Here is a 27,125-nt window from a genome sequence, read left to right on the forward strand (position 1 = left end):
TCGCAGGCTGAGGTGTTCTTCTCTGGCGCAAACAACCACCATCCATCGAGAGCGCCCGAGGACATGGCTTGGCAAGGAGGAAATCCAGCGCAGGGGCAGCCGCCGCCGCCGCAGCCGCCGCCGTCGCTTGCGCCCGGATGGACAGAGCACGTCGGCCCGCAGGGACAGCCATACTACCACAACGCCAGCACGGGCCAGTCGACCTACTCGCGCCCCTCTGCTGCTGCTGTTGCACCCGTCGGGGTCTCCTCGGCGTCCTCGGCTTCTTCTTCTTCATCGACGAAGGCAAAGGCGAAGGAGAAGCCAGCCAAGAAGGAGCCCATCGAAGGCGCAGAGGGCTGGCTGAGGGTCACGACGAACCTGGGCAACGTGTTTTACACGCACAAGGAAAGCAAGAGGAGCGAGTGGGTCGTGCCCGGCGAGATCCGTCAGGCCGTCGCGGCCATGGAGGCGAGGGAACGGGCGCAGCGGGAAGAGGAGGCGGCGCAGGAGCAGCAAAAGGAGAGGGAGGAGAGGGAAGAGGCCGCGAGAAAGGCGGAGGAGCTCAAGCGGGCGAGGGAGGAGCAGGAGAGAATCAGAAAGGAGCGCGAGAAGCTATTGGCGGCAGCGGGCAAGAGGAAGCGGGGCGAGGAGCAGGACGACGAGGGTCTCGAAGCGGACGAGGCTCAGGGCGGCATAGATGCAGATGAGCTGCTCGAGAGGCAGGACTCGCCAAAGAGGAGCCGTCTTGATGGAGACGAAGGCGAAAGCGGCGGGGACGGTAATGAGGAGGAGGACAACAACGAAGATGATGAGGACGACGAGGCGTGGCAGAAAAACGTCGCGGCGGAGATGGCGGCTGAAGTTCAGAAGGAGCAGCAGCGCTCGGCTCCGAGCAATGGACCGACCAACATCACTCTCCTGCCTCCGCCACCCAAGGCGCCGGAACCGCACGCCAACGAGCCCAGGGTTGAGCTGTCGCTCGAGGAGGCCAAGGCCCTCTTCATGCAGATGCTCACCTCGCTCAACGGCACCGACCGAGAGGTTAACCCCATGGCGCCGTGGGACAAAGAGCTGGCGAAGTTTGTCCACCATCCGCGGTACACGGTTCTAGCCCAGCTCAGGGATCGGCAGGATGCATTTAATGAGTGGTGCAAGCTGCGCCTGCGAGAGAAGAGAAAAGGGCCTTCTTCATCCGGCCCTGCTTCTTCTGCGCCGACAGCCGCTCCTACGTCTGCACCTACCGCCAACGGCAACGGCAATGGATCTTCCTCTCCATCTTCGGCATCCGCATCGGCGTCAAAGGGCGATGCTGCTCAGCACTATCAGGCCCTCCTTGAGGCCGAGGTCATATCCACGCGGACGCGCTGGGAAGATTTTCGCAAGAAGCACAAGCGGGACCGCTCCTTCTTCAGTTTTGGACGAGATGATCGCGAGCGCGAAAAGGTATTCAGGAGCTTCTTGAGGGACCTCGGAGAGAAGAAGCGGCTTGCGGCGGAGAAGGCGGAGGAGGACTTTCTCCAGCTGCTTGAAGAAAAGCTTTCAAGGAGCGAGGACCGAGTGGCGAGGGAAGCGACGCAAGAGGAGGTCAATGGCGTGTGGACCAAGGCAAAGAAGAGGGAGGGTGTCGAGGTGGACAAGCGCTACGAGGCCGTTGGCAGCAGCTCGAGAAGGGCCGAGCTTTTTGGGCAGTGGGCCAAAGGCGAGCGACGACCAGTCGGCACCAGAGGAGTGGAAGGCTACGCCGTTTCTCATCCGAGAAGAGATGGCCCAGTCGACAAGAAGGAGCAGGCGCTGCGAGAGCGCGAGGAGCGCGTGCGAAGAGAGCAGCGACAGGTCCAGGGCGCGAACCGCCGCGCGCTGGGCCAGGCCAATCACCAGGAAGGGCTGGTGCAGTTTGGACAGCTGCTCATGGACATCATCCGGAATCCCCTTTCGAGGTGGGCGGATGTGGTCGAGTCGATCCGCAGTGATCCACGATACTTGATACTGGAAGATCCGGAAGAGAGGCGAAGACTGTTCGAGGAGCACGTTGACTCCCTCAACACAAAGCGGCTTCGGGAGTTGCAAGAGACTGTCTTCGAGAAGCATGCGCCGGCAATGGACATCGATGCAGAGGTCGCTCTGCCGCTCATTCTCGACGACGAAGAGGTCAAGCGACGCAAGTTGGACCAGCTCAAGGCCCTCGAGAGCGGCAAGACGATGCAGGATCTCTTTGAGGAATGGAGCAAGCAAAGAGAAGAGAGGGCAAAAGTGGCTTTCATGGAGATGCTGAAAGGTGAGGAGGCATGTTTCTGCGCTGTTTCTCGGCGATTCCACTGATATGAGACAATTTGGCAGAGAACGCTTTTGTGGAATTCTGGGGCTCATTGCGCCAGCAGCGTCGGGTCCAAGGAGGAAAGTCTGCTGCACCGGAGGCCACGCCCGAAGGAGGTGCTGGCCAGGGCGACAATGACGACGAAGACGAAGACTTGCCCAGTCTCCTGCAAATGGCCGCCAACATCGACCTCGACGAGATCTTTGATGTGCTCCGAAACGACCAACGGTTCAGGGCGTTTGCGCACATGCCCGAGAAGCGCGAAGAGTGGATTCGGGTGCGTCGTTGAGACTGTGTTCTTGCTTCTGGGGCAGGACAACGGCTGACTTTGACTTTTTCTTGCAGGATTACCTTCAGAATATGAAAGTGCCCAAGACGACAGTCTTTCAACGATCCTGAAGACGGAGCGTGGTTGTATTTCATGGAATTGTATGAATAAGCTGAGCTTAATCCGAGAGCAGGGCGTGATCTCTCAGCTGCTTTGGTCGTATCCGAAACGCTGGAAGGCAAGCGCTGCCACTTACAATGCCCTCTCGTCTGCTTGAAGACCTTGTCATTTGATTGAAAAGCACAGGTTTCTGCGGGAGAGGCCCCAATTGTGTGAAGTTAGCAGCGCAGCAAGTGTCGAACAAGCTGTCCACAAAGCGTCACGTGTCAGCAAGGCCTGCGAGATGATGGCGACATAAACCACACCTCCACCTGGCTTTCCCGGCTTAGCGAGCTGCAGAGATTTCGTCCGCCTTTCTCCTTCCCTCTGACAAAGATCTATCACCATTTCGCTTTACTACTCCATACACACCATGATGATGATTCGACCGATTGTCAGTGGGGCCGCTCGTGGCGCCACCCGTCGCTCGATTGCCGCTGCCGCTGCACCTGGCTTTGCGAGGACGCTGGCCACTGAGGCGCCCAAGCCGAGCGCCGGAAGCCCTCCTCCTTCCTCTTCCTCATCCAACACCCCTCTGATTCTCGCGCTTGCCGGTGTCGGTGGTCTGGGAGCTTGGTATGCCATGGGCGGCTTTGGCGACAAGCCCAGTGTACCCGGCACGGGAAGCGTGACGGGCGTGCTGGACAAGAACGCTTTCAAGGAGTTCACCCTCAAGGAGGTCATCCCGTACAACCACGACAGCTCTACGTTCATCTTTGAGATCCCCCAAGACCAGAACTCGGGCATGACGGTCGCCTCGGCTGTCGTCGTCAAGGGCGTCGGTGAGCAGGCCCCCAAGGACAAGGAGGGCAAGGACGTCGTCCGCCCCTACACACCCGTCACATCACCCGACACCAAGGGCCACATTGACTTCCTGATCAAAAAGTACCCCAATGGCGCCATGACGGAGTACATCCATGCGATGAAGCCCGGAGACAAGCTGGAGATCAAGGGTCCCTTTGACAAGCATCAGTACAAGGCCAACGAGTTCGAGGAGGTCGCCATGATTGCCGGTGGATCTGGTATCACGCCCATGTGGCAGCTTCTCCAGGCTATCAAGGGCAACCCGCAGGACAAGACCAAGGCTACCCTCATCTACACCAACAAGACCGAGGCCGACATTCTTCTCCGGGAAAAGTTCGACGAGCTCGCCAAGTCCGACGACAGGTTCACGATTGTGTATGGACTTGACAAGAAGCCCAAGAACTTCACGCAAGCAGATGCTTTCGAGGGTTACGTCACGCCAGAGATCCTGAGCAAGTACCTTCCGGTAAGTCTTTCTTTTCTGGAGTCTCTTTTCGCTCTTCTCCCATTCTCATCACTGACCATGAATCGTACTACCTCGGCAGGCGCCTGCAAAGGCTGACAAGGTCAAGATCTTCGTTTGCGGCCCTCCCCCTCAGGTCGAGGCCATCAGCGGCGGAAAGGGCCCCAAGGGCTCCCAGGGCGACCTCAAGGGTCTCCTGGCTGACCAGGGTTACCAGTGAGTCGTGATGTGTTCTAGTACCTTCTGCTTAAGCTGACCACATCATCTTCTGCCCCTCTAGACCCTCGCAAGTGTACAAGATGTAAAATGCCCTCATTCCTTGTCAATTGGTAATGCAGAGGTTCTTGGAATTGAAGAAGCCCTCTATATTTGTCTAGATGCGAATACAGTACAGTACAATGGTTTGTCATGACCTCATGACCAGATGCGGATGTGTATGGACCAATTCATCACTCTAAGGCCTCGTAGCCATCATCGTAGTCATCGTCGTCACCACCCACAAAGTTGCCCACTGGGTTGCCCTTGTTGGCCCAGAATTCGTGCCGTCGGCCCAAAGGCCTTTTGCTGCCTTGTCCTTCACCCTGCGCATGTGCACGGGCCTGGCCACTCATCCCATTGGCCCCGCCGTGCCCTCCGTCGTCGGAGACACTCGAATCCGTCACGTATGCGTCTGGTGCCTCTCTCGCATAGTCTTCCAATCTCTTCCTCCTCTTCGACGAGGCTCGTCCTCCATTCTGGCTTGCATACCTCGAGTCCTTCGCCTCGTCGTCGTCGTCGTCGACATCGCTGTGGTGCACCTGAGACGAAGCAAAGGAGATGCCCTGGGAAGCGGCCAGCTCTTCCTCATCCAGCACCTCAACAGAAGACCCATCTGAAGCACCGTCATTGATCGCGAGCTCTTGGCGAGCTGTCGATGGACGCTTTGTACGTTCAAGACGAGAGTCCGCCGACGATGACGTGTCAACAATGACGACTGGGTCTTTCGAAGTTCCCTGACCATTGGCTCTGTTTCTAGACGACCCCTCGGACTTCGATAAGCCACCATTTGTCGTCGTGGCGATGCCGTTGAGCCGACTCGATGACGGATTGTCCTCGTGCCGCAGAGTAGCTTGTTCTCTGCGGCGTCTTTCTGCTCGAGACTCGCGCGGAGGCGAAGGTGGTCTTCTCCGGGCAACGGGCTCGGGCGAAGGTGCTGGTGGAGCTCGACGAAGCTTGGATTGCAAGCTACCGCTGTCCCACAGGTCTGCAACTTCTTTGCGGGCTCGAAACACTTCGCGATTTACGCCAATGATTGTGCCCAGCAAGCTCTCGGGATCCTTCTCTCCCTCGTTCTTGTTGCTTGCACCGTTGAGCAAGGCGGCTCGAGCCTCGTCATCCTCATCCGCGAAACGTTTGTGCTGCCCTGAGCCGCGCACCTTCGACGACGTCATCTCATGGGCACGTTCGCACATGGCCGAGGTCAAGATGTCAAAAGCCCCTCCGAGAGCGCTGCGGACCTGTAAGATTTGAAACGATCCCCTGCAGATGTTGTTGGCTGAGTGCGACAGACGCGGAGTTAGCCCTGTGTGCGACATTGTGTGAAATTGGGATCACTCACATGGGTCATTCGGGTCCTCGATGGCAAGCATATAAGGCCGTGCAGGTTCGAGCCAGCCCCTTGCCTGCTTGTCGAAGTAGCCTCCTCGACCCCGGATGGAGATACCTGTCCGGTCGTAGCCAAAGTTCTTTCCGTAGAGCTCGAGAAACTCAAGGAAGAGCACACCGAGATTGCGTGAGGGGTCAATTTCTTGTCGCTGGATCTTAGGATGAAGCTGAAGACACCTTTGTCAGCCAGACTGTTCATCTGGTATTCGATGGTCAAACTCACCTGGAAATGGCTAATAGCCATGCAAATGACACTGAAGCTTCCCAGACCTCCCGAAAAGACTTCGCTCATTCCCCTCTGACTGAGCAGCAGCTTGGTTGCCATGATAACGGGCCGCAGGCTCGGCATCTTCTTCAGCCACGACACCACAAAGTCGGCCGCCTCAAGACCGTTGGTCTGGTTGACGCTGATGTCGACACGGAAATTGCCGTATGTGCAGACAAATTTGATGATCGGGACCTTGGCTTTAGCAATGACCTGTACGTCGGTGGCCAAGTTGTTGCGCCGTAGGCAGGCGGCCATGTTCCTCAGTGCGCCCTCCCGCCGTTGATTCTCCATAGAGGCAGACACTACAACAAGGTCAATGTCGCTGCAGAGCTTTGGTCAGTCCCATCGCCGATGCCAGAGGAAAGACAGCCTCACTCACCCCTGCGGCATGTACAGCTCTGTGTTTTGACTCCCAAAGGAATGAACCGAGGCATCTCTCCACTGGCTTGTGATTGCCCTCCGGATGAGCTGGATCACCATGCTCCTCGTCTCGTGCTCTTTGGGCGAGGGCGAGATCCATTGTTCAAATGCGGCCAGCTCCTCATGCAGTCTGTCGAACATACCGAATTAGCACAGAGTGCATAGTGAAAGACATTGCAACCCACTCACATATCTGTGACTGTCCTACACTGATCGAAGTCGACGTCTGCACACCAGGGTGTGCCACGCGCCAGCTCGCGCCGCTTGGCTCGCTTGTCCACGTCTTCTCTCTTCCGCTTCTTGCCCCTTCCGCCCGGAGAGCTTCCTCTCGAGGTGTTGGCACCATCCCAGCCATGGCTTTCCTCAATTCTTGGGCCCACGCTGCTACTCGCACTTGCGCCCACGCCCTCCTCCTCTTCATCCTCGCCAAAGTCGAACGGGATATAGTCGAGCGAGGTATGGAAGCCTGGCACGTCGGACTGCAGCTGCACCTTCGAGCCGGAACCCGACGCCTCAGCCACCCTTGCCACCATCTCCTCGATAGTCGATGGCCGTCGTTGTCCTGCCGTTGCTCAATGGCCGATTGATACTCCACCAGAAAAAGGACTTGACAAAAGGAGCGTTTCCACCGCGCCGCCTTCCGAATCTCACCAAAAAAAAAAGTTTTATTTGGCGCCCACTCCGCACGTGGCTCAACATTTTTTCTTGACCCTCGCATCTTCCGACGTTGACGTCGACGACGAGGACTTCTTCCAAGCTAGCCTGCCCAAGATGGATGTGCTCGATCGAGATGTGGCTCGACTCTGGCGAGTCAACCGCACCATACACGAGCTTGTCCGCGACAGGGTGAGTGATGTGGTGCTCTGGGCTTCAATGAAGGCCACCAAAGGGCTGATCATTGAAGCTACGTATCCCAAGGGCTACAAGGTGTCCGACGACGAAATCAACGTCGGTCTCGACGACTTTCGCAGCCAGGTTGCCAGTGGCGGCGCTATCGATCGCAGGGCCCTCCATTTCCCCGCCGAGCACGCCTCGGACCCGTCACAGCGCATCTTTGTCTTCTTCGCAGAGGAGAAGAGCGTGGGCGTGAAGACGATGGGCGTCTTCCTCCAGCAGCTTGAGGCGCAGAACATCGGGCGGGGCATCATCATCTATCAGGAGAAGATGACGTCGAGTGCACACAAGGTGCGCAAGCTTCCTCGAAGAAGAGATAAGAATGAGCTGACTTGGGATGCTGCTGTTGCAGGTTATCGATGCGATGAGAAGTCAATTTGAGCTCGAAGACTTCTACGAGGGCGCTCTGCTGGTCAACATCACCCATCATCACCTGGTGCCAAAACACGAGGTGTTGAGTGACGAGGACAAGAAGGCCCTGCTGCTTCGATAGTGAGTGGTCCATCCAGCACGGCCAACTTATCTTTCACGAACTTCTCTCATCGTGCTGACGCCCGTTCTCACAGCCGCCTCAAGGAGAACCAGCTGCCGAGGATCCAGATCAGTGACCCCGTCGCGCGCTACTACGGCATGAAGAGAGGCCAGGTCTGCAAGATTACCCGACGTGAGTACTACCATCTGCGTGCTCGCAAGTGCTTTTGCTTGTAGCTGACGTGGCGCCTTGAAATTCAGCATCGGAGACATCGGGGCGATACTGCAGCTACCGAATCTGCCTTGGGTAGATGGACACTCTCCAAAAAGGGGGGAGCTAACCCATCTTCCCCAACATCGTCAACTCTGTACTTTTAAGTCGTCTTTCTGAATCCATGAGCGATTCATGCTGCATCACCGCCAAACATTCCACCCTCAGGAAGCTATAGCCTCGGACTGGCAGACGGTGAAAATCTAGTCAGCCTGCCATCATGAAGAAGATGCATGTTCTGGTGGTCTCCCCTCAGCTTCGGTCTTTTCAAATTGGCTTTACTAGCTATTTGTCGCCCCAACGAGCCCAGGCAATGATTTGCTCTTTTCCTCATGACAATTTGCATTTAGACAAAGTGTTCTAAAAAGACCTGCGAATGAGTTCCTGCGTGGACTTGAGCAGTGCCAAGATCGACTCGGCGTCTCTGCCGTCCACGGCCGGCGACGTCAAGGAAGAGGAGGGAGCGACCAGCGAAGTGAGGTGACCAATGAGGGCGCCCAGCACATCGTCGATGCGCCTCGCGGGGAAGCCGAGGGCAGAGGAAGTCGCATCTCTCCCTTCCGCGGCCGTGACCGAGGTCAAGCCGATCGGGTCAGAGGCAAGGCCAAGCACCTCCCTCGTCCACGAGTCGACGAGCTTTGCTGCATCAGCGGCGAGGAACAGGTAGCCCTGCGTGGTCTGGAAGGGCTCCCTCCGTGTCTCGAGGACATCGACGACAACGTCGAAGACGACCTCGGCAGGCACGCCGGCGAGGAGCATCGTCGTGAGCGCCCATCCCTGGGGAATATCTTGGTTGTTGCATTCGGCAAGCGCATATCGCTCCAGCATGTCGCAGAGAACATCGACAGGAAAGGCGACGGGTGAAGGATAGAAGCGCCTCCCAAGCTCGACGACAACAGATGCGACTCGCTCAAATTGCTTTCCTCCTCCCAAAGCGTCCTCATCTCCGTGAGCTTCTGTCAAGAGAGCATCCCACGCTTGTCGAATCAAGTCCACATCTCGGTGGTCGGAGACGTGGAAAATCAAGAGCTTGATCTCGTGCATCGAAAACGGCTCTGCGAAATCTTTGTAAAGCGCCGAGATGTCGAGGAGCTGGCCGTCGAGCTCCTGCAAAAGGGCGACCTTGTGTTCTTCTTCGATCGAATCGCTCTCCTGCACTGCCCTAAAGACTTCGACCTGGACTTGGGCAACCTCGAGCTTTTCGTCAATGTCCGTCGTGAACTGCACCAGGTCGATGGAGTTCACGAAGGCCGACTTGGCGTTGCTGCTCGCCTTGGACAGATACTCGACCCGGTCATCGAGAGTGATGTCCAGCTCCGTGCTCTGGGCCAGGCCAGCGTAGAGTTGCGCAGCCGAGAAGTTCTGCCCGACAGAGACGTACCACATGCAGAGGAGGATGCAACGCTCGAGGGTGATGGGCTCCGATCGGAGATAGTCTTCCAGGTAGGGCGTCCTCATCCGAAGCAGCTCCTCCGTTTTGCTGCGCGAAAGTAGCCAATCGTACATAGCAACGTGGAAAAGAGCATCGGTCGATGCTTGCGCCTGATTGTATGCGTTCTGCCTCTGATCCTCGAGCTCCCGCAAGAGGTGAGCCTCCTGCTGCGATTGCGCCTCCGTCTGCTGCAGCCGTTGTTGTTGCTGCTTTTCCTGTGCCTGTGCCACCTTTGCATCGAAGCTCTCGAGCGTTTCGAGGACGAGGTTGTAGCACCTCATGCTCAGGTCATACACCTTTTTCCGCCCATCATTCTCCGGCATGCCATCGGCGCGGAAGCTCGGCGCCAGGTGATCGCGATCCCAGCTAGTCGCGCACCGGAGCGGCAGCTCGATGGCGCCTGAGACATAGCGAAGCTCGCGATAGTCTTTGCAGATGCTCTCGAGCTTGTTGATGGGCAGATTTGCAGTCGCGCGATTGAGCAGCCGGACACTCTCTCGCAGCGACTCGCTGCGTGTCCGGCCGTCCGGTGATTCCTTGGCCCTTCGGATGCATTCGAGAGCCTTGTAGAGCCTAACGTCGTCTGCATTGCAAAAGCTGCCGCATCGCTCCTGGAGCACGTCGGCCACAGCGTCGATGCTGACTTGGGCAGAGATTTGAGCGTCAATGACGGCCTCCACGAGGACACGCGCTGTGTCGCGTCCCTGCTTCGATGTGACCAGGTCGGCATACGTCAGCTCCAGCAGGCTCGCCTGGACCTGAGGCTGGCATCGATGGACCAGGCTGGGCATGCGGTAGTCAATGAGAAGCAGCACGAAGCTGACGGCTTCCAGCGTGCGCGAGAGGAGGCTTCGCAGGGCATCGAGGCTGTCTTGCTCGGCCTTGAAGGCCACCTGGTCTCCCTCACCTCGACCAGCTCCGCCTGCTGTCCTGGAGGCTGGCCCACTGACGGCGCCAAGTCCGAACAGCTGCGCGTTCTGGTCAAGGAACTTTTGGAGCGACCGGAGCTCTCTTTGAGGTCCAACAAGGGACGAGGCGGCCACATTGGGGGTCTGCCGCTCGCCTTCGCCAGGGATCATCTGCTTCTTGGTAATCTTTTCTCGCCAGAACGGTCGCAATAGCTGACTGAGGTAGATGGCCAAGCCATCGTGTCGGCCACTGAGAGTCACCTTGCCATCGCTCGCCGGCTGGCTGGGGTACGGCGGAGGCTCGTATCGAGGGTGGCCACCAAAGTCAAAGAAGATTCGCCAGGCGTGCGACACAACGTCGGCGCTGAGCACCTTTGGGTTGTCAAAGTCTTCGTCTGCCTCGATGGCCGGCGAAGCGGCCGAGAGGTGAGACTCAGGGGCAATGGACAGGAGCGAATTGCGCGATGCGATGGCCAGGCTCATGGCACACGACTGGCCCTGGCCGTACTTTTTAAAGAATTCGTGAACAGTCTGGTCGTAGATGGTGCCCACCTCCAAAAGAGCCTTGAGCGTATCGATGGGCCTCTGCTCGGTGAGGACAAAGAGGCCGCTGCTCGTCAGAACGAGCATGACCCGCGGTCGTCTGATCATCTGCCGTGCCAGGGGGTGGAGTCGCTCTGCTTCGGCTGGTGTCGCCTTGCGTGGCACCTCAGCAATGGCCCACGTCAGCCCCTGGACCAAGATGTCGGTCGCCGTATCGGCCAAATCGACGTTGCCCATGCCGACGATGCTTGATCCTCCTCCAATTGGTGCGCCTGTCCCGACTGCTACTGTACCCGCCTGTGCTCCCGTTCGCATCTGGTGACCTGAGGGAATGGCACGTGTCGTGCAGAGGAGACAGTCGACCGACCCTGTGGGTTCGAGCGAGTACTGACCCGCGGCGAGGAAAAGGCCATCAGCGTAGTAGGACTGGTGGACGTCCGAGACCAAGGGCTGGTATGGAGCAAAGTCGGTCGTCGATACGGGAGCAGAGAAACTCGAGGACTGCATCTGCTGTTGCATCTGCTGCTGGACGGCCATGCCTCCTTCGTGCGACTGCGTCTGGCCCGCCGGCGGTGGTGGCCGAACATAGATGAGCTCGAGACAGGTGGGCGCCGCTGCGTCCGTCGACGTCGCACGCCCAGTCGAGTAGTCGAGTCCCCTCCAGCCACCCCTCTGCGTGGTAAAGTAGAGGCGGACTCCCTTGCTCGTCACGGCGACGAGGTGGATGTTCTTGCTCTCGGCCGCCGCGACGGGCGTCATTGAAGTGATGGCAAAGTCGCTGGGCTGGAGAAGCGTCGTGTTGGGGCAGATCATGTTGGCATGCCGACAGATGTCCTTTGCTCTGGCGATGCGGTTCGGCGCCTTGGACGAGTCCTGTGAGGGCAGGTGGTGCACCTCGATTTCTGTCTTCTTGTGGAGCGTGTACACGGCATTTCGTGCCGAGTCGACCGTGACATGGTCGAGCGACTCTGTGTGATGAGCGCGGTAAGGTCAGCCTCCTCGACTTTGCATTTGGCGCAGCTTGCCCACTCACCCTTCTGCTTGCCCTGGATGAAGTTGGGCACAAGATTCGAGAGCTTGGGGCTGGTGACGTTACGCAGCGAGCATCGGTGGCTGAACCAGCCCTCGTTTGCCTGGTAGAGGATCTCGTACAGACACCCGTCACTGCCCTTGCAGAACACACGGCCGCCTTGGGTGCCGCACACATCAGACATCTGGACGCCCTCGGTGGCCAGATTCATGTCGGTGACGAAGAGCTTCAGCTCTCTTTTTGCAGGCGACGAGGATGACGACGCGGATGCAGATGCTGGCGCCTCAAAAGCGAGGCCCAGCAATGTGATGGATGTGCTCGTGCACACGACGAGCACATACTGGATCTGATCCACAAAGACACCCGGCTTGGGTCGGACGAGGCCGACGGACTGGATGACGCGCTCCGGATGCTCGTACGACTCAAAGGCGGCGTTGCTCCCATCGAGGTAGTTCCAGAGGTAGAGCCGCGAGTCGATTACGATCCAGGCACGATCGATCTCCGGAAAGAGACCCTGGGCAGCGAACGTTTCTGCAGATGAGCTCGCCTCGATGACGGCATCGGGGATGCTCAACATCCGTCGCTTCTCCAGCGGTGCCCAGGGCGATACGAGCTGCAGCTTGTACTGGTACTGGGCCGCGCTCAGGTGGTCTGCCAGGTCAGGCCACCTCGCATCCTCCTGTAGAAATGCCCTGACCGTTGCAGATGCCGTCTCGAGGCTGGAAAAGAAGCGGTCATCTTCGGGCAATGCTGGCGCAGACACAGCCGTCGACGACGACGCGTCTGCTCTCTGCCCGCCTGTCCCGTTGATCTCGCCTAACGCCATTGACGTCGATGGAGGTTTGCTGCTACGACCTACGCCTCCTTGCCCCGGACCAGCGCTGGAAGCGGACGCAAATTTGCTGTGCGGACCGTGAACGCCGACTTGTCCAAGAGTGATGGGGCCGACGAGAAGAACCACCCAAAAAGTGACGACAAAATTACGCGCGCGAAATCGCATCTGTTTTCGGCGCTTTCATCCACGTGAGAAGCAGATTTTGGACTTCTCGACGAGGGCCAAGTGAGTGCGATCAATGACTTTTCCAGTCTACCGCCACCTTCCGTTCAGCAGTCCCCTGCTCTCGGCAAGCTCTCTCTTTCCCAAAGTCAAGCCCAAGGCAGTAGCGCAGACTGGCTGGACCCTCACTATGAAGAAGGGTGACGATCTCGAGCGCTTGGAGCTCCTCTCGCTCACCTCCAAGATTTCAAACGAGTTCCTCAACCATCTCGGACGAGATGATGCACGAAACGATCGGCTCGCGGCTGAGTTCGCCATTTCGCTCCATGAGGAGTCCAAGGACCTTAACGACTTCAGATCCAAGCTCGGCAGCTTCGGCGCAGAATTTCCTGCCAGCTTTGTCGACAACATTGACCGCCTGATCCGCACGATGCACCCAAAATACCGAAGCAAGTCAAAGGACTCTGCAAAGCCTTCCAGCCGACCCCCCAAGGATTCGTCGTCGAGGCCTGAAAAGCGCTCCGCCGACGTCGCTAATGGCGACTGGGATGATGTGGACCGCAAGATGCGAAAAATGCAGCGCGATGTTCCGTCTTACGTCGACGCTTCCGCACGACGAGACGCTTCGAGGCGAAGCGACGTACCCTCACGCCGTGATATCCGCGACACACCGGGCAACTATAAACGCCAGAGCTACAGATCCAGGTCCCCTCGTCGCAACGCACCGATGGAAGAGACATCCAGTCGCAGCTCCGGAAAGCGGCTGACCAGCCCAGAGCGGTGGAACATCAAGCAGCTCATCGCGTCCGGCGTTGCACAAGCCAGCGACTTTCCCGAGTTGATGGAAGAGCAGGAGTTTGCCACGCCGTCCACGAGTCGCAAAGTGATCAATCCCGACGAGGAAATCGACATCGAGGTCAACGAGAAGAAGGCGCCGTTCCTTGCTGGGCACGAGGCATCCTCGCTCGAGCTGTCCCCCGTCAAGATCGTAAAGGCACCAGACGGTGCGCTCAACCGTGCCGCGCTGGAGGGTGCCAGTTTAGCCAAGGAGCGGAGGGATCTTCGGCAGCAGGAAATTCAGGAGCAAGCAGATGCAGAGACACGCGATATGACCTCGGGATGGCAAGATCCAATGGCGCAGCAGCACGAGCGCAAATTCGCGCAAGACCTTCGCGGTGCCACAGCGGGGCAGAGAGCGCGAGACTTGCCTGCGTGGAGAAAGGAGACGATTGACAAATTGGCTCCGCTCGGTAGAGCCACAAAGCTTAGCATGACAGAGCAGCGCGAGAGCCTTCCCATCTTCAAACTGCGTCAGCAGCTGGTGCAGGCCATCCGCGACAACCAGGTCCTCGTTGTCGTCGGTGACACAGGCTCGGGAAAGACTACGCAAATGACACAGTACCTGGCCGAAGAAGGATTTGCGGACCGAGGCAAGATCGGCTGCACGCAGCCCAGGCGTGTGGCTGCTGTCAGTGTCGCAAAGCGCGTAGCCGAGGAAGTTGGCTGCCGAGTCGGACAAGAGGTGGGCTACACGATTCGCTTCGAGGACTGTACCAGTCCAGAGACGCGCATCAAGTACATGACCGACGGTATGCTTCAGCGAGAGTGCCTGATTGACTCGGACGCCTCCAACTACTCGGTCATCATCCTCGACGAGGCGCACGAGCGCACGATTGCTACAGACGTTCTGTTCGGCTTGCTCAAAAAGACGCTCAAACGTCGACCAGATCTCAAACTCATCGTAACCTCTGCCACGCTCGACGCCGAGAAGTTCTCAAACTACTTCTTCGAATGCCCGATCTTCACCATTCCGGGACGAACGTACCCGGTCGAGGTCCTGTACACGAAGGAGCCAGAGCCCGACTACCTCGATGCGTCTCTCATCACTGTGATGCAGATCCATCTCTCGGAGCCCCAAGGTGACATTCTTGTCTTTTTGACCGGTCAGGAGGAGATCGATACGAGCTGCGAGATTCTCTATGAGCGCATGAAGGCCCTTGGTCCAAGTGTACCCGAGCTCATTATCTTACCGGTCTACTCTGCCCTGCCGTCAGAGATGCAGTCGCGCATCTTCGAGCCAGCACCTCCTGGTGCGAGAAAGGTCGTCTTGGCCACAAACATCGCCGAAACGAGCATCACCATCGATGGTGTCTACTACGTCATTGACCCTGGCTTTGTCAAGCAGAATGCCTACGACGCGCGTCTCGGCATGGACAGCCTCGTTGTCACGCCCATCTCGCAGGCACAAGCTCGACAGCGCTCTGGCCGAGCAGGCCGCACTGGGCCTGGCAAATGCTACCGCCTTTACACCGAGGCGGCCTATCGTAACGAGATGCTGCCGAACTCCATTCCGGATATTCAGCGGCAAAACTTGGCCTCGACCATCCTGATGCTCAAGGCTATGGGCATCAACGACCTCCTCAACTTCGACTTCATGGATCCACCAGCCAACCAGACGCTCCTCACAGCCCTCGAAACCCTCTATGCGTTGTCTGCTCTCGACGATGAAGGCCTGCTCACACGACTGGGACGCAAGATGGCCGACTTCCCGATGGAACCGCAGCTTGCCAAGACCCTTATTGCTTCGGTCGATTTCGGCTGTTCGGAAGAGATCCTTACCATCGTCGCTATGCTCAGCGTCCAGAACGTCTTTAGTCGACCAAAGGAACAACAGGCACAGGCAGATGCCAGGAAGGCCCAGCTTTCTCACGTCGATGGCGATCACCTGACGCTTCTAAACGTCTACAAAGGGTGGTCCGCCAGCGGCTATGCAGACTCCTGGTGCAGTGCAAACTTTGTCCAGAGCAGAAGCCTCCGAAGAGCGCAGGACGTCCGCAAGCAGTTGTTGGGTATCATGGATCGCTACCAGCACGATGTCATCTCCTGCGGAAAGGATTTGAACCGAGTTCGCAAAGCACTTGTAGCTGGCTTCTTCCGCAACGCTGCCAAGAGGGATCCGCAGGAAGGGTACAAGTGTCTTGCCGAGGGCGGGCAGACTATCTACATCCACCCTTCGTCGGCGCTCTTCAACAAGCCGCCGGACGTGCTCATCTACCACGAAGTCGTCATGAGCTCCAAGGAATGGGCAAGGGAGGTGACGGCCATCGACCCCGAATGGCTCGTCCAGCTCGCCCCTCGATTTTTCAGGCGGGCCAATGTCGCGACCATCTCCAAGAGGAAAAAGGCAGAGAAGATTCAGCCTCTCTTCGACCGATACGCCACATCACAGGACGACTGGAGGCTGTCGAAGCAGAAGAGAGCGCCAAGGGCTTCACAGACGTTTGGCTAAGATGTCCTGTGCTGCCCTGTATTTTATTAGCCAATTGTACAGTACAATACATCACGAAAGCCATCCCGAGGGACGGCAATCGTTGCCAGTCCTCTAGCAATATTTCGTAATTACCAATGTTACAGTCAGCTCTTTAGTCTACCAGAACCTGTCTGAATGGAAGACAAGCCGAGGATGAGGCACCGGATCGCTTCGGTCTCGCTGCCCTTCAGGTTTCCACCACTGTCCCTTTGGAGCTCGAGAAGATCCCGCTGGGCCTCTTCCTCCTGCCTCTGTAGTTCCAACGACGCCAGAGAGTCGGGCTCCGCTGTGCTGGCCTTCTGCCGCCACAATGTCGAGCCTGCCGCTGCGTTCGAGCCCGACGAAGAGTGCTCCAAGACGACTTCGAGGGCTTTTCCGAGGAGCGCCACCCTCGATCTGAACCTCTTGTGCAGCTTCTCGAGTCGCGCCTCCTCTTCTTCCTCCAAGATCGCTTCTTTCTTTGTAGCTCTCGTGAGCACAAAATCGCCAAAGGCCAGCACGAGATTCATTATTTCCTCAATGATTTCGTAGATCTTGCCGCCGCGCTGTCCGCCCCTCTTCTTCGACGAGCCCAGAAAACATCCAGAGACCATGCGTTCCAGTGTCCATTCGTGGTACCTCGCCAGGCTGAAGACGTCCTTGATCTCCATTCTCCGTCGCGTACTAGCAGCCCCTTCGTCAGCGGTAGCGGCAGGATTCTCTTCGTCCCCGTCCTGCTCCTCGTCATTGGCGATGCTTTCGTCCTCGTCGATCTCTCCTTCTTCTTCCTCAAAGGCATCGCCATCATCGACAAAGGCCTCTGTGTCGCGCTCTTCGGCCTCGCGTCTCAGCTGGTCCAGCCGAGCCATGAAGCTCTCCCACCGCTGTCCGACAGCCACCTCTGACGAATGAGCCTGCAAAAGGTCCACGACGTGTTGCGCCTCGAAGCGGAATGCCAAGATGTGCCTTTGCGCCCTTTCCTGTCCTTGACCCAAAGCTGTACTCTGGCGACTCGAGCAAATCTTTCGGAATACCAAGTCAAGCACATGCCTGACCCGCATGAGCTTTAGCAAGTGGTTGAAGAGGCGGCGATACGATTCTTGGGTCTGCGGCGTGAGGAGCGGCGCGATGAGCGGGGGTGGGTGGAAGCTCAAGGTGAGCCAATCAAGTGCCTCGACATTCCTCCGATCACGCCAGGCCGCATCTGCATTCGCCTTGCCGCCTTTATCCGGACGGACGACTGCAAAGGAAAGACGATCATCGAGATCTCGAATCGCGAGCTTCTCGGCGCTGAGCGTCTCTTCATCGTGCGTCGTTCTTTCGGAAGGCACGGCGTCGGTAGTCTTCAGCTCGGCGACCGTTTCCAGCACGACAAAATTAAGCGCCGACGAGAGCTGAGATCCGCCGCTTGGAGGCCAAGATGGTTCTTTTCTTAGCATCTTGCTCAGTCCCACACCTTCGCCCTCTTGACCTCGCTCCTCATCGTCCTGATCGAGCCAGTCGACATCAAACAGGACCTCTGCGATCCGCTCAGCAAATCGGGTATTGCCCAGCAAAAGGAATCGTCGGCACGTCTCGAGGTAGGTGGCGAGGCCCAGGTCGCGGAAAAAGACGCTGATCAGGCTCGAGTTGATGAGGCGGGACCATTGAAGGAGAGGGGCGATGATCGATGCTTCCGTTAGCGACGCCAAGCCCAGGCTGGTAGGTGGGAGCAGCGAGGTGTTGTGACGGCTGCGACCGTCTGAGGCAGACGCCGTCTCGAGTGCGTACGCAATGTGCTCAAGAAGCGTGTCTGCCTGCGGAATCTCCTTCTCCCCATCCTCTTTGTCATCGAGAGCCTCTCCGGGCAGTGCGTCGAAGACAAGCATAGCCCTTTCAAGATCCTTTGACAGTGCAGAGGGAAGCGAGCTCGGCTTCGATAGATGATTGTGCTGCTGAAAGCCGCCTTCGATAGCGTTGCCAGCTGTTAGTATCCCATGTGCTGGAAGGGCCGAATAGCGAGGGAAAGATATTGCATTTGTGTCCGAGGCGGAGGAAGGACGACCACCGCTTCGTTGTCCCCGTACTCTGCGCCATCGTGCGATCTCTCGCTGAAGTTCGCGCACGCGCGTCTCGACTGCTACGCCACTCTTCCTCAGCTCGACGTCTGACCAAGTCCAGGAAGGCACCGGGATCGGCCCTCGCTGGCTGTTTGATGAGCGTGATGTTGCGACGACCTCCAGGCCGACCCTTCCGTCCAAAGAGGTGAGAAGAGGATGGCCGGGCGGCGCTGCCCTCCGCAGCAAGCGCAGCGCCCTTCCGGCCTCGAGCACATCCCTCGCAGAGTGTAACGGAAGCATGGCCGGCAACCGTGAAGGCCGGAGGATGTAGCCAACGTCCTCTTCCCCTCGCTCGTCCCACGCCCACTCGACCTCTGCTCCAGGCCAGGGCTCACACCGCGCCATTTCCTCGCTCCAGATCTCCTCTTTCGCCTGTCTCTTTTCCCTCTCGACCAACATCTGCCTCTCGACAGCGTCTTCCTGCTTTGCTTCAGGAGGGCACGGCCATCCAACCCATGTGGCCAGCTGTTCTCGCCACGTTCGCGTCGTTGTGGCGAGCAGGTATGACCACACACCTTGAACCAATGGTGGGGCAGACGAGGCCAGGACTGCATGCATGTGCGAATGGACAAGATTGAGAAGCTGTGTCGTCTGCACCGTTGCGGCATGCGTGTCAACGCGACCAATGCTGCTGTCTTTCGCAGGCGGCCTTGTCATGAAGCGAAAAGGCGGCAGTCTTGACATCGAGCAGGCACACATATCGGCGAGCGAGCTGAGCAAGAGGTGAATGACTTCGAGGTCCTGACGTGCAGACGACAAAGCAGCGTCTGGAGGAACGGCGGCCGACCATTCTTGCAGTTCGCCAGAGATCCAGTCCAAGACGGAGGACAGGCTGCTGGCTAAGGCGTATGCTTCGTGTGGCGGCTGGAACATCGTCAAGTCTTCCTCATCGTCGTCACTCTCGTCCCGGCTCTTCTTCCTGGCCGCCGGCACCTTTCTTCTGAGATCTTCGATGCGGCCATACAGCCTTCTTTGCAGTGACCCGATGTCAAGAAAGCGGCTCACGACAGCCTCGGACGCCTCTTCGGTCAGACCATGTATGCGCTCCTTGCCCTTCCAGATGATCTCGTCTTCGGGGCTTGACAACCTCACAGCATCGAGCTGTTCCACCAATGCCTGACGTTCTCTTGCCCTTTTGCCTGTCATTCCCTTTGCCTTCTTGATCGCTCTTCTCAGCCGTCGCTTCTCCTGTGCGCGCAAGTCTCGCTGCAACGTCTCTGCCCAGGTAAAGCGGGCATCTCTCTCGTCCCACGCAAAGTGCGCCGAGACCTGGCCACATGCTGTCTTGACGAGCGATGCAAGCACAGAGCCTCTAAAGTGCGCTGGTGCTGGAATCACCACTTCGCCCTCCTCTTGATTCAACGGCCCAATGAGCGAACTACAGTGGCAGCTAAGCTTGTCAGCGTAAGGACGCAGCGTGCCATCAGACAAACAACTCACCACATGACGGCCTCGTCCAGCTGCGTATCGTCCCAGCCTCCCCTCTGTACATCTGTCAAGAAGCGGGCATATTGCACATCATCCCTCAGCGAGTCCCACGAGACCAACGATGAAGCTGCTGGCGGTATTCGGCTAGGACCAGGCTCGGCCCTGCCACTCGCCTCGCCCAGGTGGTCGGCCAGGCGCTGTCCTCGTCCGTCCTTGCTCTCCTTGCGATCCTGCTGGACGAGGCTGCCAATAAGTTTGGCAGTCGAGGCGCTCCGCTTGTCCTTGGCCCATCGTCCTAGCGCATCATCGCCGCCGTCGATTCCGCCAGCCGTGTCCGCCTGCACGTCCACGTCGAAGGGCAGCGATATCCGGTTCTGAAGCGCGCGCACATCGAGCAATCTCGGCGTCGAGAGATCAAAGGCATGCTTCCGATCGAGCCGAGGGAGCGGGTGGAGCCCCGGCTGCGCTGCGGTGGCCCCTCGGAGCATCATCGCCAGTCGCACGCGGTGCAGAGAGGGAGGTAAAGTGGTCTCGAGAGCAACACGCCAGAAAAAGTTAGTTTCATCGAAGGACAGACGCGTTTCGTGGAGCGACCCATGCCAATGTCTCATGAACAAGTTTTCGAAGGTGACAATGAAAAAATGGCACAATTGGCAATGAATGGTACAAGTACAGTACATGAGTGCAGGTGTGCTTTCCATCAACGGCGTGGCTCGTCTTCTCGTCGCCTGGAACGGTCTGGGGAGCGCGATCTGCGTCGCTCGCCTCCCCATTGCCGCTGTTCGCCCCTGCGAATGTCTGCGCGGTTCGCCCCCGTCTTTGTCTCGTCTCTCCTCCTCTGAGACCCATCTCTCCCTTCTTCGTCGCGCCTCGACATGCCCTTCCAGCGCGGATCCTCCTGCCTCCTCGACGTGTCCTCGTTTGCCAGATGGGTCCACTTGCTCCTGCTCGCCTTTCCGTAGTCCCTGACCTGCATCACCTTTGGCAGCAGGCTCTTGTCGACGGCGCCCTCCGTCGCCTCTGTGTAGTCTCTCTTTTTAAGAATGTCGAAATCCTGGAAGAAGCTTCCCTTGTGGTAGTACTTCTGCATAAAGCCTGCGTTGCCCCGGACCTTCTCGTCTCTCGTCTTCTTGGCATGCTCCATGTCCTCTTGGAGGCGCCGAGCCTCAGGCATGGCTCGCCGGCGCTCAATCTCCTCCCTCTCTTCCTCACGCGCAGACGCAGCCTCGCGGTCTCGTTTGATGCGCTCCAGCTCCCGGATCCGCCAGGCCTGGAATTCGGCGTCGGGATCCAGGCCGTCCGTGTCGTCCACATCCGTCTGAGCCTCTTTCGCAGCGGCCGCTTCGAGTACCTCGCGTTTGATACGCTCCGCGGCGAGGTTATGCGACTCCATTCGGCGCGCCTCGGCCTGTGCACGCGCCTTGGCTTCTTCGTCGTCGCCATCTGCTCCTGCTCCTGCTGCCATCTTTGCATCGATGCCGCCTGCCTCGGCCGCTTTCGGCGCTGAAGACTCGCGCTGCTTCTTTGACTGAAACAGAGGCTTGAGCAGCGGTTTGGGCGCCTCTTCTTCCTCCGAGGACTCCTCCTCCTCGCTGTCCGTCTCGTATTCCGACGATTCTTCTTTCTGGGCGGCACCAGCCGTGACAGGTGGTGGAGCTGCGACACCGGCGGCTGCCGCTTTCGGTCGAAAGACAGATTTCGGCGGCTCTTCCTCATCCGTGTCCGTCTCTGCCACAGCAGCACGCTCCGGCTCAGCAGAACATCGACATCTTTAGGAAGACAACACTCACCATATTCGTCGCTGCTCTCTTCGACTTCCTCCTTCTTGCCGACCTGGACATCTTTCAGACTAGGCACGCTCGCGCCCTGCTGGATCACGATACCCGCCGTCCGTCTCTGCTGCCGGTCCTGGAGCGCCTTGATGCCCGTCGACAGGTCCACCTCTTCCTCTTTCGGCTGCTGCTTCTGCTTCTGCGTTGGCTGCAGCTCAGACTCGGACTCGTCAGAATCCGAGTCGAGCGGCTGCTGGTTCGCACCAGCGGGCGCCTTGCCCGGCCGGTAGCGCGTCGCCGCCCGCTGGACTCGAGGAGCCGACGACATGGCTGCTGGATTGGCCCTCCGTGGCCGCTTGCTTGCGTCGGTGGAGACCAACTTTTGACCAGAAAGGCCAAAATCAAAAAGTGAGCGAGAGAGGGTGGAATATCTCTCCACGTGGATTTCTGTGGAAAGAAGGCTGCAACTGGCGAGGCCTTTGCTCGCACGATACGGTCGGTCGTTTCCTTCTTGAGCTTTCCAACAACTAGGAAGCAGTCACCGACGATGGATGTGGACCTCACCAAGGCCTCTGAGGCGGCCGAGTCGGAAGGCCCTGCGGTCACGCTCGACCTGCTCGAGCTGATCAACCAGGCGCGCAACGAGCACGGCATGCGCCAGCAGGACTATGCGCGCTACCGTCGCTTCTGCACGGAAAAGGTGCATCGGCTCCGCCAGTCGCTCCATCTCACGCACAACGACGGCAAGACGGGTCGCGCCACGGGCAAGGCAGGCAAGAAGAGGGACAACAAGCAGTTGTCAAAGAAGCAGAAGCAACGAGCGCAGAGCGCCGCCGCGCAGTCGGAGGCGAACAAGGGAAAGGGTAACGTCTTTACCAAGAAGGAGATCAAGGTCCAAGACGTCGTCAACGACAGGCCTGCGCAGCTGCTGCTCTTTGAGGCGGAGCGTGCCTGGGCATTCTCGCAAGAGCTCCGCCAGGAGTCGTTTGACAAGGACCAGGACACCTCGCTGCGCCGGCGTGGCCTGTCTCGCGCACGCAAAGCCGTCGCGTGGGCCCAGGACCTCGTCTCGCTCCTCTCGGCACTCGGTGCCGAGCGCGTCGACGTGGTCTCGCGCGCGCAGGCGGCCGCATACAGCGCGCTAATCCGAGGCAACGAGTCCTTCGACAAGGACAAGTGGAAGGTCTCGATGGAGCAGCTCAGCGTCGCTCGGCGCCTGCTCCAGAACGTGGCTGAATGCAGCAAGAGCAGCAGGGCAGAGGCACTGGCCAACAGCTTCGTCGACACAACCGAGGCACAGCTCCGCTACAGCGCCTACCAGCTCGACGAGACGGAGCAGGACATGGACAAGGTTGCTGCCTCCCAGGCTTCTGCCGAGACGTGCGAGAGGGTGGTCCCCGGCTACTCGAAGCTCGTCGAGGAGCTCGAAGCCGAGAAGCAAAAGACGGGCAAGGCGGCATCGAAGAACGTCGTCGAGCTCGACTTCCATGGAAAGAAGATCCCGATCCGCAACGCCGAGCTCGTCGATGTCATCGTGCGCGTCCGCTCTGCCGAAGAAAATCTGACCAAGGCCATCGAGGAGGAGCAGCACCACAAGGTCACAGCTGCCACCTCGTCGACCACGGCGGCCGATGATGCGCCGTCGAAGAAGCAGCGAGGAAACACGAGGCAGCGACTGACGAGCGCGCAGCGAAGCGCAAAGAAGAGGGCTTCGACGAGCGATGCAAAGTCTCCCGCTGCCTCTGCGACCAAGACGACCTCGCTGGCTTCTGGCGCCGGGGCAAAGACGGAGATGGACCCCTACGACGGCGCACTGGCCGCTCTGACCGAGGCCGAGGATGTGGCACGCCGGCTCGTCGCCGACAACCAGGAAGCGCTGTCGAAGAGCCATTCGACGCGATACGAAGCCAAGAGCATCGACCTGGTCAACGCGCACGAGTACCTCATGTACAAGCTGCTGGCTGTGCGCATCGCCAGGAACGCCTACCTGGTCGAGGAGGTCGAGAAGAAGGCCGAGCGCCGTCAGAAGAGGGCAAGGGAGACGCTCGAAAAGAGGCTTGCTGCACTGAAGAGCAGCGGGTCGGCGAATGCAAAGCCCAGAAAGGCAGGTCAAGCGCCGGTCAAGAGGCGGCAAGTCAATGGCAAGAAGAGGGCCACCCCCAGGCCTGTCTCCAAGAAGGCTGGCTCGCGAAAGAGCGTCAGGCGTCCTGGCCGGAGCGGCACCCGCAAGATCAGGGGGCAAAAGGCGTCGGAAAAGGCAAAGAGACTCCTTGCCACGAGCGAGGCCAAGTCTCGCCGCCGGTCTGCCCGTGCCGTCCCTGGCATTGCGCGACTGCTGGACAACTCTGAGGTGTCGCTGCTCACGGTCTCGTCGCTGGGCCTCGTCGAAGCGAACCCGGACGTGTCGTCGCTCGTCGAGGCCAAGTCGGCCCTGTACCGCGCCGAGCTGCTGCGCCACCTGGCCAGGGCCTACCTGCTGTCCAATGCCTACTCCGAGTCGCTCCTGATCCTGCTCCGCGCAAGTCTGTTTGTGAGGCAGGCTCGCCAGGCCACGGATCTCGTCGACGATGTGCGCGGCGCTGGCGACGAGGAGATGCCCCCGCGGGTGCTGTCGGAGGAGACGATGCTGCGGAGCGAGGCCGAGATCGAGAAGCTGCGGCTGCAGGCGCAGCGGGGCCTCTTCTTTTCGCAGAGGGGCGTGCAGCTCGTGCGGCCCGTCGTCGGTGGCCTGTCGTCTTCGTCAGCAGCACCGAGCAAGAAGACCAAGGGCAAGGGAAAGGCGGCGTCGGGCGACACCAAGGCTGGCCAGGCGATCCGGGACCTGACGGGCAAGCACGTCGACTTCGACCCCATCGATGTCGAGGAGGCCTGCCGGCTCACGGAGCAGCGCCAGGACGACCTCGAGGAGGAGCTGCAGGCATTCCTGGGCCAGTCGCCGTCGTCGCTGTCGTCGTCGGCAGCCACGGCCGCAGCGGCGGCGGCGGCGGCGGCTGCGGATACTTACAGGGAGGACGAGGAGCGAGGCATGACCATCTCCGACTCGATGTCGCTCGTCGATGGCGGCGGCGGACACGGGCGCACCCAGAGCCTGGCGACGACGGACGAGTACGACGTCATGCAGGCGTCCATGTCCTCGGCGGGGGCTGCCTACGATCCAGGCAATGCGCTGGCCGAGGAGGAGGAGCGTGCCCTGGCAGAGGAGGAAGCCAACAAGAAGGCCGGCGGCGGCGGCGGCTGGCTCGGAGGCTGGTTCCGAAAGTAGACGTCTGCTCTGCTCTGTTCTCTCTCTTATATCATTGCAAGCAAATGAAATTACAAAAGGTGAAAAGGAGGGGCTGCTGCTCTTTTACTTGTCCTCTGGTGTGAGATAGGGGCGCATGTCGTTGCCCTCTTGTTCGTACTTGGCAAGCTCCTTTGCCCAGGGCTCATAGCCCTTGCCGTACTTGTCGAGTAGCCGCGCCAAGTCCTCGCGCTGCTCCTTGAGGTTCTGCGGCACAGCGTCGTAGGTGTCGTCAAAGATGGAGCTCAGGCTCGGCCGCTTCTTCTTCTCGGCCACCTCGAGGGCGCGGATGATGCGCTTACGGTAGTCAAGGCGGACAGCCTCGTCTTGCGCGTCGTCCCACCAGCCGCGCTGCTGGATGAAATGGCGAAAGCGGTGCAGCGGGTTGTCCTTGCGCTTCCAGTCGTCGACGTCCTGCTTGGACCGGTAGGCCGACGAGTCGTCCGACGTCGAGTGGTGGCCCACGCGGTAGGTCATGCACTCGATCAGAAATGGGCGCTTCTCCGTTGCGGCGACGCGTCGCGCGTGCCGCACCGCCGACCGCACGGCCAGGACGTCGTTGCCGTCGACGCGGATCGTCGAGATGCCGTAGGCGGGCCCGCGCGCCGCGATGCCGTCCGAGGCGTACTGCTCCGACGAGGGCGTCGAGATGGCAAAGCCGTTGTTGCGGACGATGAATCTGTCACGAGCCAATTAAGCTCTCGTTCGTGAGAAAAGAAAGGAAGGGAAACGAGAATTTCTTGCTCACAGGACAGGACACTTGAGCGTGGCAGCCATGTTCATGCCCGCGTGCGCGTCGCCCTCGCTCGCGGCACCCTCGCCAAAGAAGCAGACGGCCACGTCGTCCTCGCGGCCCTTTGTCCGCTTCAGTGCATAGCCCGAGCCGGCCGCTTGCGGGATCTGCGTCGCCAGGGGGCTCGAGATGGTGTGGAAGTGGTGGGCCGTGGAGCCAAAGTGGATCGGCATCTGACGGGCCATGCCCAGGTCGTCATGGGCGCCAAAGACCTGGAATTCATCACACAAGGAGAAGGCGAGGTGAGATGGCTACGGACTGACAGGAGCTAGATTTGATCGTCAGACCCACCTGACTCATGACCTGGTCCAGCGAGAAGCCTCTCCAGAGGAGCACGCCCATCTCGCGGTACTGCGCAAACACCTCGTCCTGCGCGCCAAGGCCCGAGGCGCTGCCAATGATGGCCGCCTCCTCGCCGTGGCTGGTCATCATGAAGCTGATCCTGCCCTGTCGCTGCGCATTGTACAGAATTACATCGAGGGCGGGAAGGAGGAGCATGTGCTCGTACATCTTGACGGCCTCCTCCTTTGTGAGCTCAAGCGACTCCTCGGAGACGCCTTCGAGGAGCGAGCCGTGCGAGTCTAGCAGCCGGAAGGTGGGGATCGATGATTTTGATGGATTGTTCGCAGGCGAAGTGCTCGTTCGGACAGAGTCAAAGATCGAGTCCTTTAGCGAGGAGAGGAATGGCGACGAGGGATAGCCGGGCAGGTGAGAGCTCGAATTCGAGCTCGAGCTTGAACTCGAATCCGACAGGCGGATCGCCGACGTGCTCATCGCTGCTGTCGGGGCTCGCATGACGCGCGCATGGGCGCAGCGCCGAGCGACTGTCGAGGCGCCCCGCAGCATTGTGTCAAGCAAGGCGTCAGCGGCGGGTGGTGATGTATCTTTTAAGTGGAAGAAGGTCTTGATAGCAGAGGCATCCGATCTCGAGAACGACGGCATGTGCCTTTTGTTCCCTGCGGGGGATTTTAGACTCGCCCTCTTCTCGACGGAAGACGCGTCCGCGGCCAGGATTCCGGGGAAGGCGATCACTCATTTTCTTTACGGTGATCCTGCCTTTACCCATCTCACCTGCCAAGAAGGGGCATGTTCCATGTTCTTTCCCATGAGTTTCTGGGATTAACGGTGTCTCCATAAGGAACCATGTGTCTGAATTAGATAATATCAATATCGCTGTGACTACACTTGAGGAGAAGCTTGAAAACGTAAGAAAGAAGTACGCTCGGGCTTGATGATGGTACGCAGATTCTACGGGACAGCATCTGTCATAGGGTCTCATTCAGAAACTCAGTTCCATGCGAGCTCACTCACCTTAATACGACGCACAGGGCCACGATGGTACAAAAGCCCGACCTTCACCTTGACTGACCTACTTGTTGCTTTTGCCCGAATATTGGGTTGTTGCCCCTTTGTAAGAACGTACAGAGCCGCGTCTTCACTCATACTCTGGATCTTAGGTAGCAACGCTGCTCCTCTGTTGGACTTGTCGGCGATGTTGCTGCTCAACGAAGCGCCGACGACAACAATTTTAGCAACGAATACAGCTATAGAGATGACTTACCGGAGTAGACGAGATGTTGTCTCGCTTTTCGCATC

General features: G+C 58.9%; 11 protein-coding genes across 11 annotated transcripts; 5 read left to right on the forward strand and 6 right to left on the reverse strand.

Moving 5' to 3' along the window:
• The first annotated feature begins 38 nt into the window (after positions 1–38).
• FA10DRAFT_263743 (hypothetical protein) lies at positions 39–2,766 on the forward strand. Its single transcript, XM_025520351.1, has 3 exons — positions 39–2,257; positions 2,320–2,573; positions 2,642–2,766. The coding sequence occupies exons 1-3, from the start codon at positions 64–66 to the stop codon at positions 2,693–2,695; spliced, it is 2,502 nt and encodes an 833-aa protein (XP_025380227.1). The 5' UTR covers positions 39–63; the 3' UTR covers positions 2,696–2,766.
• A 314-nt stretch (positions 2,767–3,080) lies between these two features.
• On the forward strand, positions 3,081–4,463 carry FA10DRAFT_276972 (ferredoxin reductase-like protein). Its single transcript, XM_025523346.1, has 3 exons — positions 3,081–3,993; positions 4,073–4,206; positions 4,271–4,463. Exons 1-3 carry the CDS (start codon positions 3,097–3,099, stop codon positions 4,293–4,295), a joined length of 1,056 nt encoding a protein of 351 aa, XP_025380228.1. The 5' UTR covers positions 3,081–3,096; the 3' UTR covers positions 4,296–4,463.
• Positions 4,464–5,417: 954 nt separating this feature from the next.
• FA10DRAFT_225599 (Nucleotidyltransferase) lies at positions 5,418–6,855 on the reverse strand (the record flags this gene model as incomplete). The annotated part of the gene is made up of 5 exons (XM_025518649.1): positions 5,418–5,524; positions 5,588–5,801; positions 5,858–6,224; positions 6,282–6,452; positions 6,512–6,855. Coding segments are annotated over 5 exons (1,203 nt in total), but the record flags the coding sequence as incomplete, so codon positions are not given.
• Positions 6,856–7,059: 204 nt separating this feature from the next.
• FA10DRAFT_236332 (putative 25 kd subunit of DNA-directed RNA polymerases I, II and III) lies at positions 7,060–8,284 on the forward strand. Its single transcript, XM_025519068.1, has 5 exons — positions 7,060–7,168; positions 7,241–7,507; positions 7,569–7,708; positions 7,783–7,880; positions 7,949–8,284. Exons 1-5 carry the CDS (start codon positions 7,094–7,096, stop codon positions 7,996–7,998), a joined length of 630 nt encoding a protein of 209 aa, XP_025380230.1. The 5' UTR covers positions 7,060–7,093; the 3' UTR covers positions 7,999–8,284.
• On the reverse strand, positions 8,096–12,828 carry FA10DRAFT_236337 (nucleoporin-domain-containing protein). The gene is made up of 2 exons (XM_025519069.1): positions 11,875–12,828; positions 8,096–11,809 (listed from the first exon to the last, which is right to left on the reverse strand). Exons 1-2 carry the CDS (start codon positions 12,695–12,697, stop codon positions 8,319–8,321), a joined length of 4,314 nt encoding a protein of 1,437 aa, XP_025380231.1. The 5' UTR covers positions 12,698–12,828; the 3' UTR covers positions 8,096–8,318.
• Positions 12,829–12,962: 134 nt separating this feature from the next.
• On the forward strand, positions 12,963–16,334 carry FA10DRAFT_263746 (P-loop containing nucleoside triphosphate hydrolase protein). The gene has a single exon (XM_025520352.1). It carries the CDS (start codon positions 13,059–13,061, stop codon positions 16,155–16,157), a length of 3,099 nt encoding a protein of 1,032 aa, XP_025380232.1. The 5' UTR covers positions 12,963–13,058; the 3' UTR covers positions 16,158–16,334.
• On the reverse strand, positions 16,185–20,206 carry FA10DRAFT_263747 (hypothetical protein). Its single transcript, XM_025520353.1, has 2 exons — positions 19,697–20,206; positions 16,185–19,634 (listed from the first exon to the last, which is right to left on the reverse strand). The coding sequence occupies exons 1-2, from the start codon at positions 20,173–20,175 to the stop codon at positions 16,283–16,285; spliced, it is 3,831 nt and encodes a 1,276-aa protein (XP_025380233.1). The 5' UTR covers positions 20,176–20,206; the 3' UTR covers positions 16,185–16,282.
• A 122-nt stretch (positions 20,207–20,328) lies between these two features.
• Positions 20,329–21,836, reverse strand: FA10DRAFT_298476 (hypothetical protein). The gene is made up of 2 exons (XM_025524602.1): positions 21,475–21,836; positions 20,329–21,412 (listed from the first exon to the last, which is right to left on the reverse strand). The coding sequence occupies exons 1-2, from the start codon at positions 21,782–21,784 to the stop codon at positions 20,385–20,387; spliced, it is 1,338 nt and encodes a 445-aa protein (XP_025380234.1). The 5' UTR covers positions 21,785–21,836; the 3' UTR covers positions 20,329–20,384.
• Positions 21,837–21,950: 114 nt separating this feature from the next.
• On the forward strand, positions 21,951–24,790 carry FA10DRAFT_263749 (hypothetical protein). Its single transcript, XM_025520354.1, has one exon. It carries the CDS (start codon positions 22,004–22,006, stop codon positions 24,716–24,718), a length of 2,715 nt encoding a protein of 904 aa, XP_025380235.1. The 5' UTR covers positions 21,951–22,003; the 3' UTR covers positions 24,719–24,790.
• Positions 24,731–25,871, reverse strand: FA10DRAFT_263750 (thiamine diphosphate-binding protein). Its single transcript, XM_025520355.1, has 2 exons — positions 25,485–25,871; positions 24,731–25,415 (listed from the first exon to the last, which is right to left on the reverse strand). The coding sequence occupies exons 1-2, from the start codon at positions 25,712–25,714 to the stop codon at positions 24,803–24,805; spliced, it is 843 nt and encodes a 280-aa protein (XP_025380236.1). The 5' UTR covers positions 25,715–25,871; the 3' UTR covers positions 24,731–24,802.
• On the reverse strand, positions 25,483–26,644 carry FA10DRAFT_12616 (thiamine diphosphate-binding protein). The gene has a single exon (XM_025517954.1). The coding sequence runs from the start codon at positions 26,469–26,471 to the stop codon at positions 25,752–25,754; it is 720 nt and encodes a 239-aa protein (XP_025380237.1). The 5' UTR covers positions 26,472–26,644; the 3' UTR covers positions 25,483–25,751.
• Positions 26,645–27,125: the final 481 nt, after the last annotated feature.

Source organism: Acaromyces ingoldii (genome assembly GCF_003144295.1).
Source record: "Acaromyces ingoldii strain MCA 4198 unplaced genomic scaffold FA10scaffold_1, whole genome shotgun sequence".
Taxonomy (NCBI): Eukaryota; Fungi; Basidiomycota; class Exobasidiomycetes; order Exobasidiales; family Cryptobasidiaceae; genus Acaromyces; species Acaromyces ingoldii.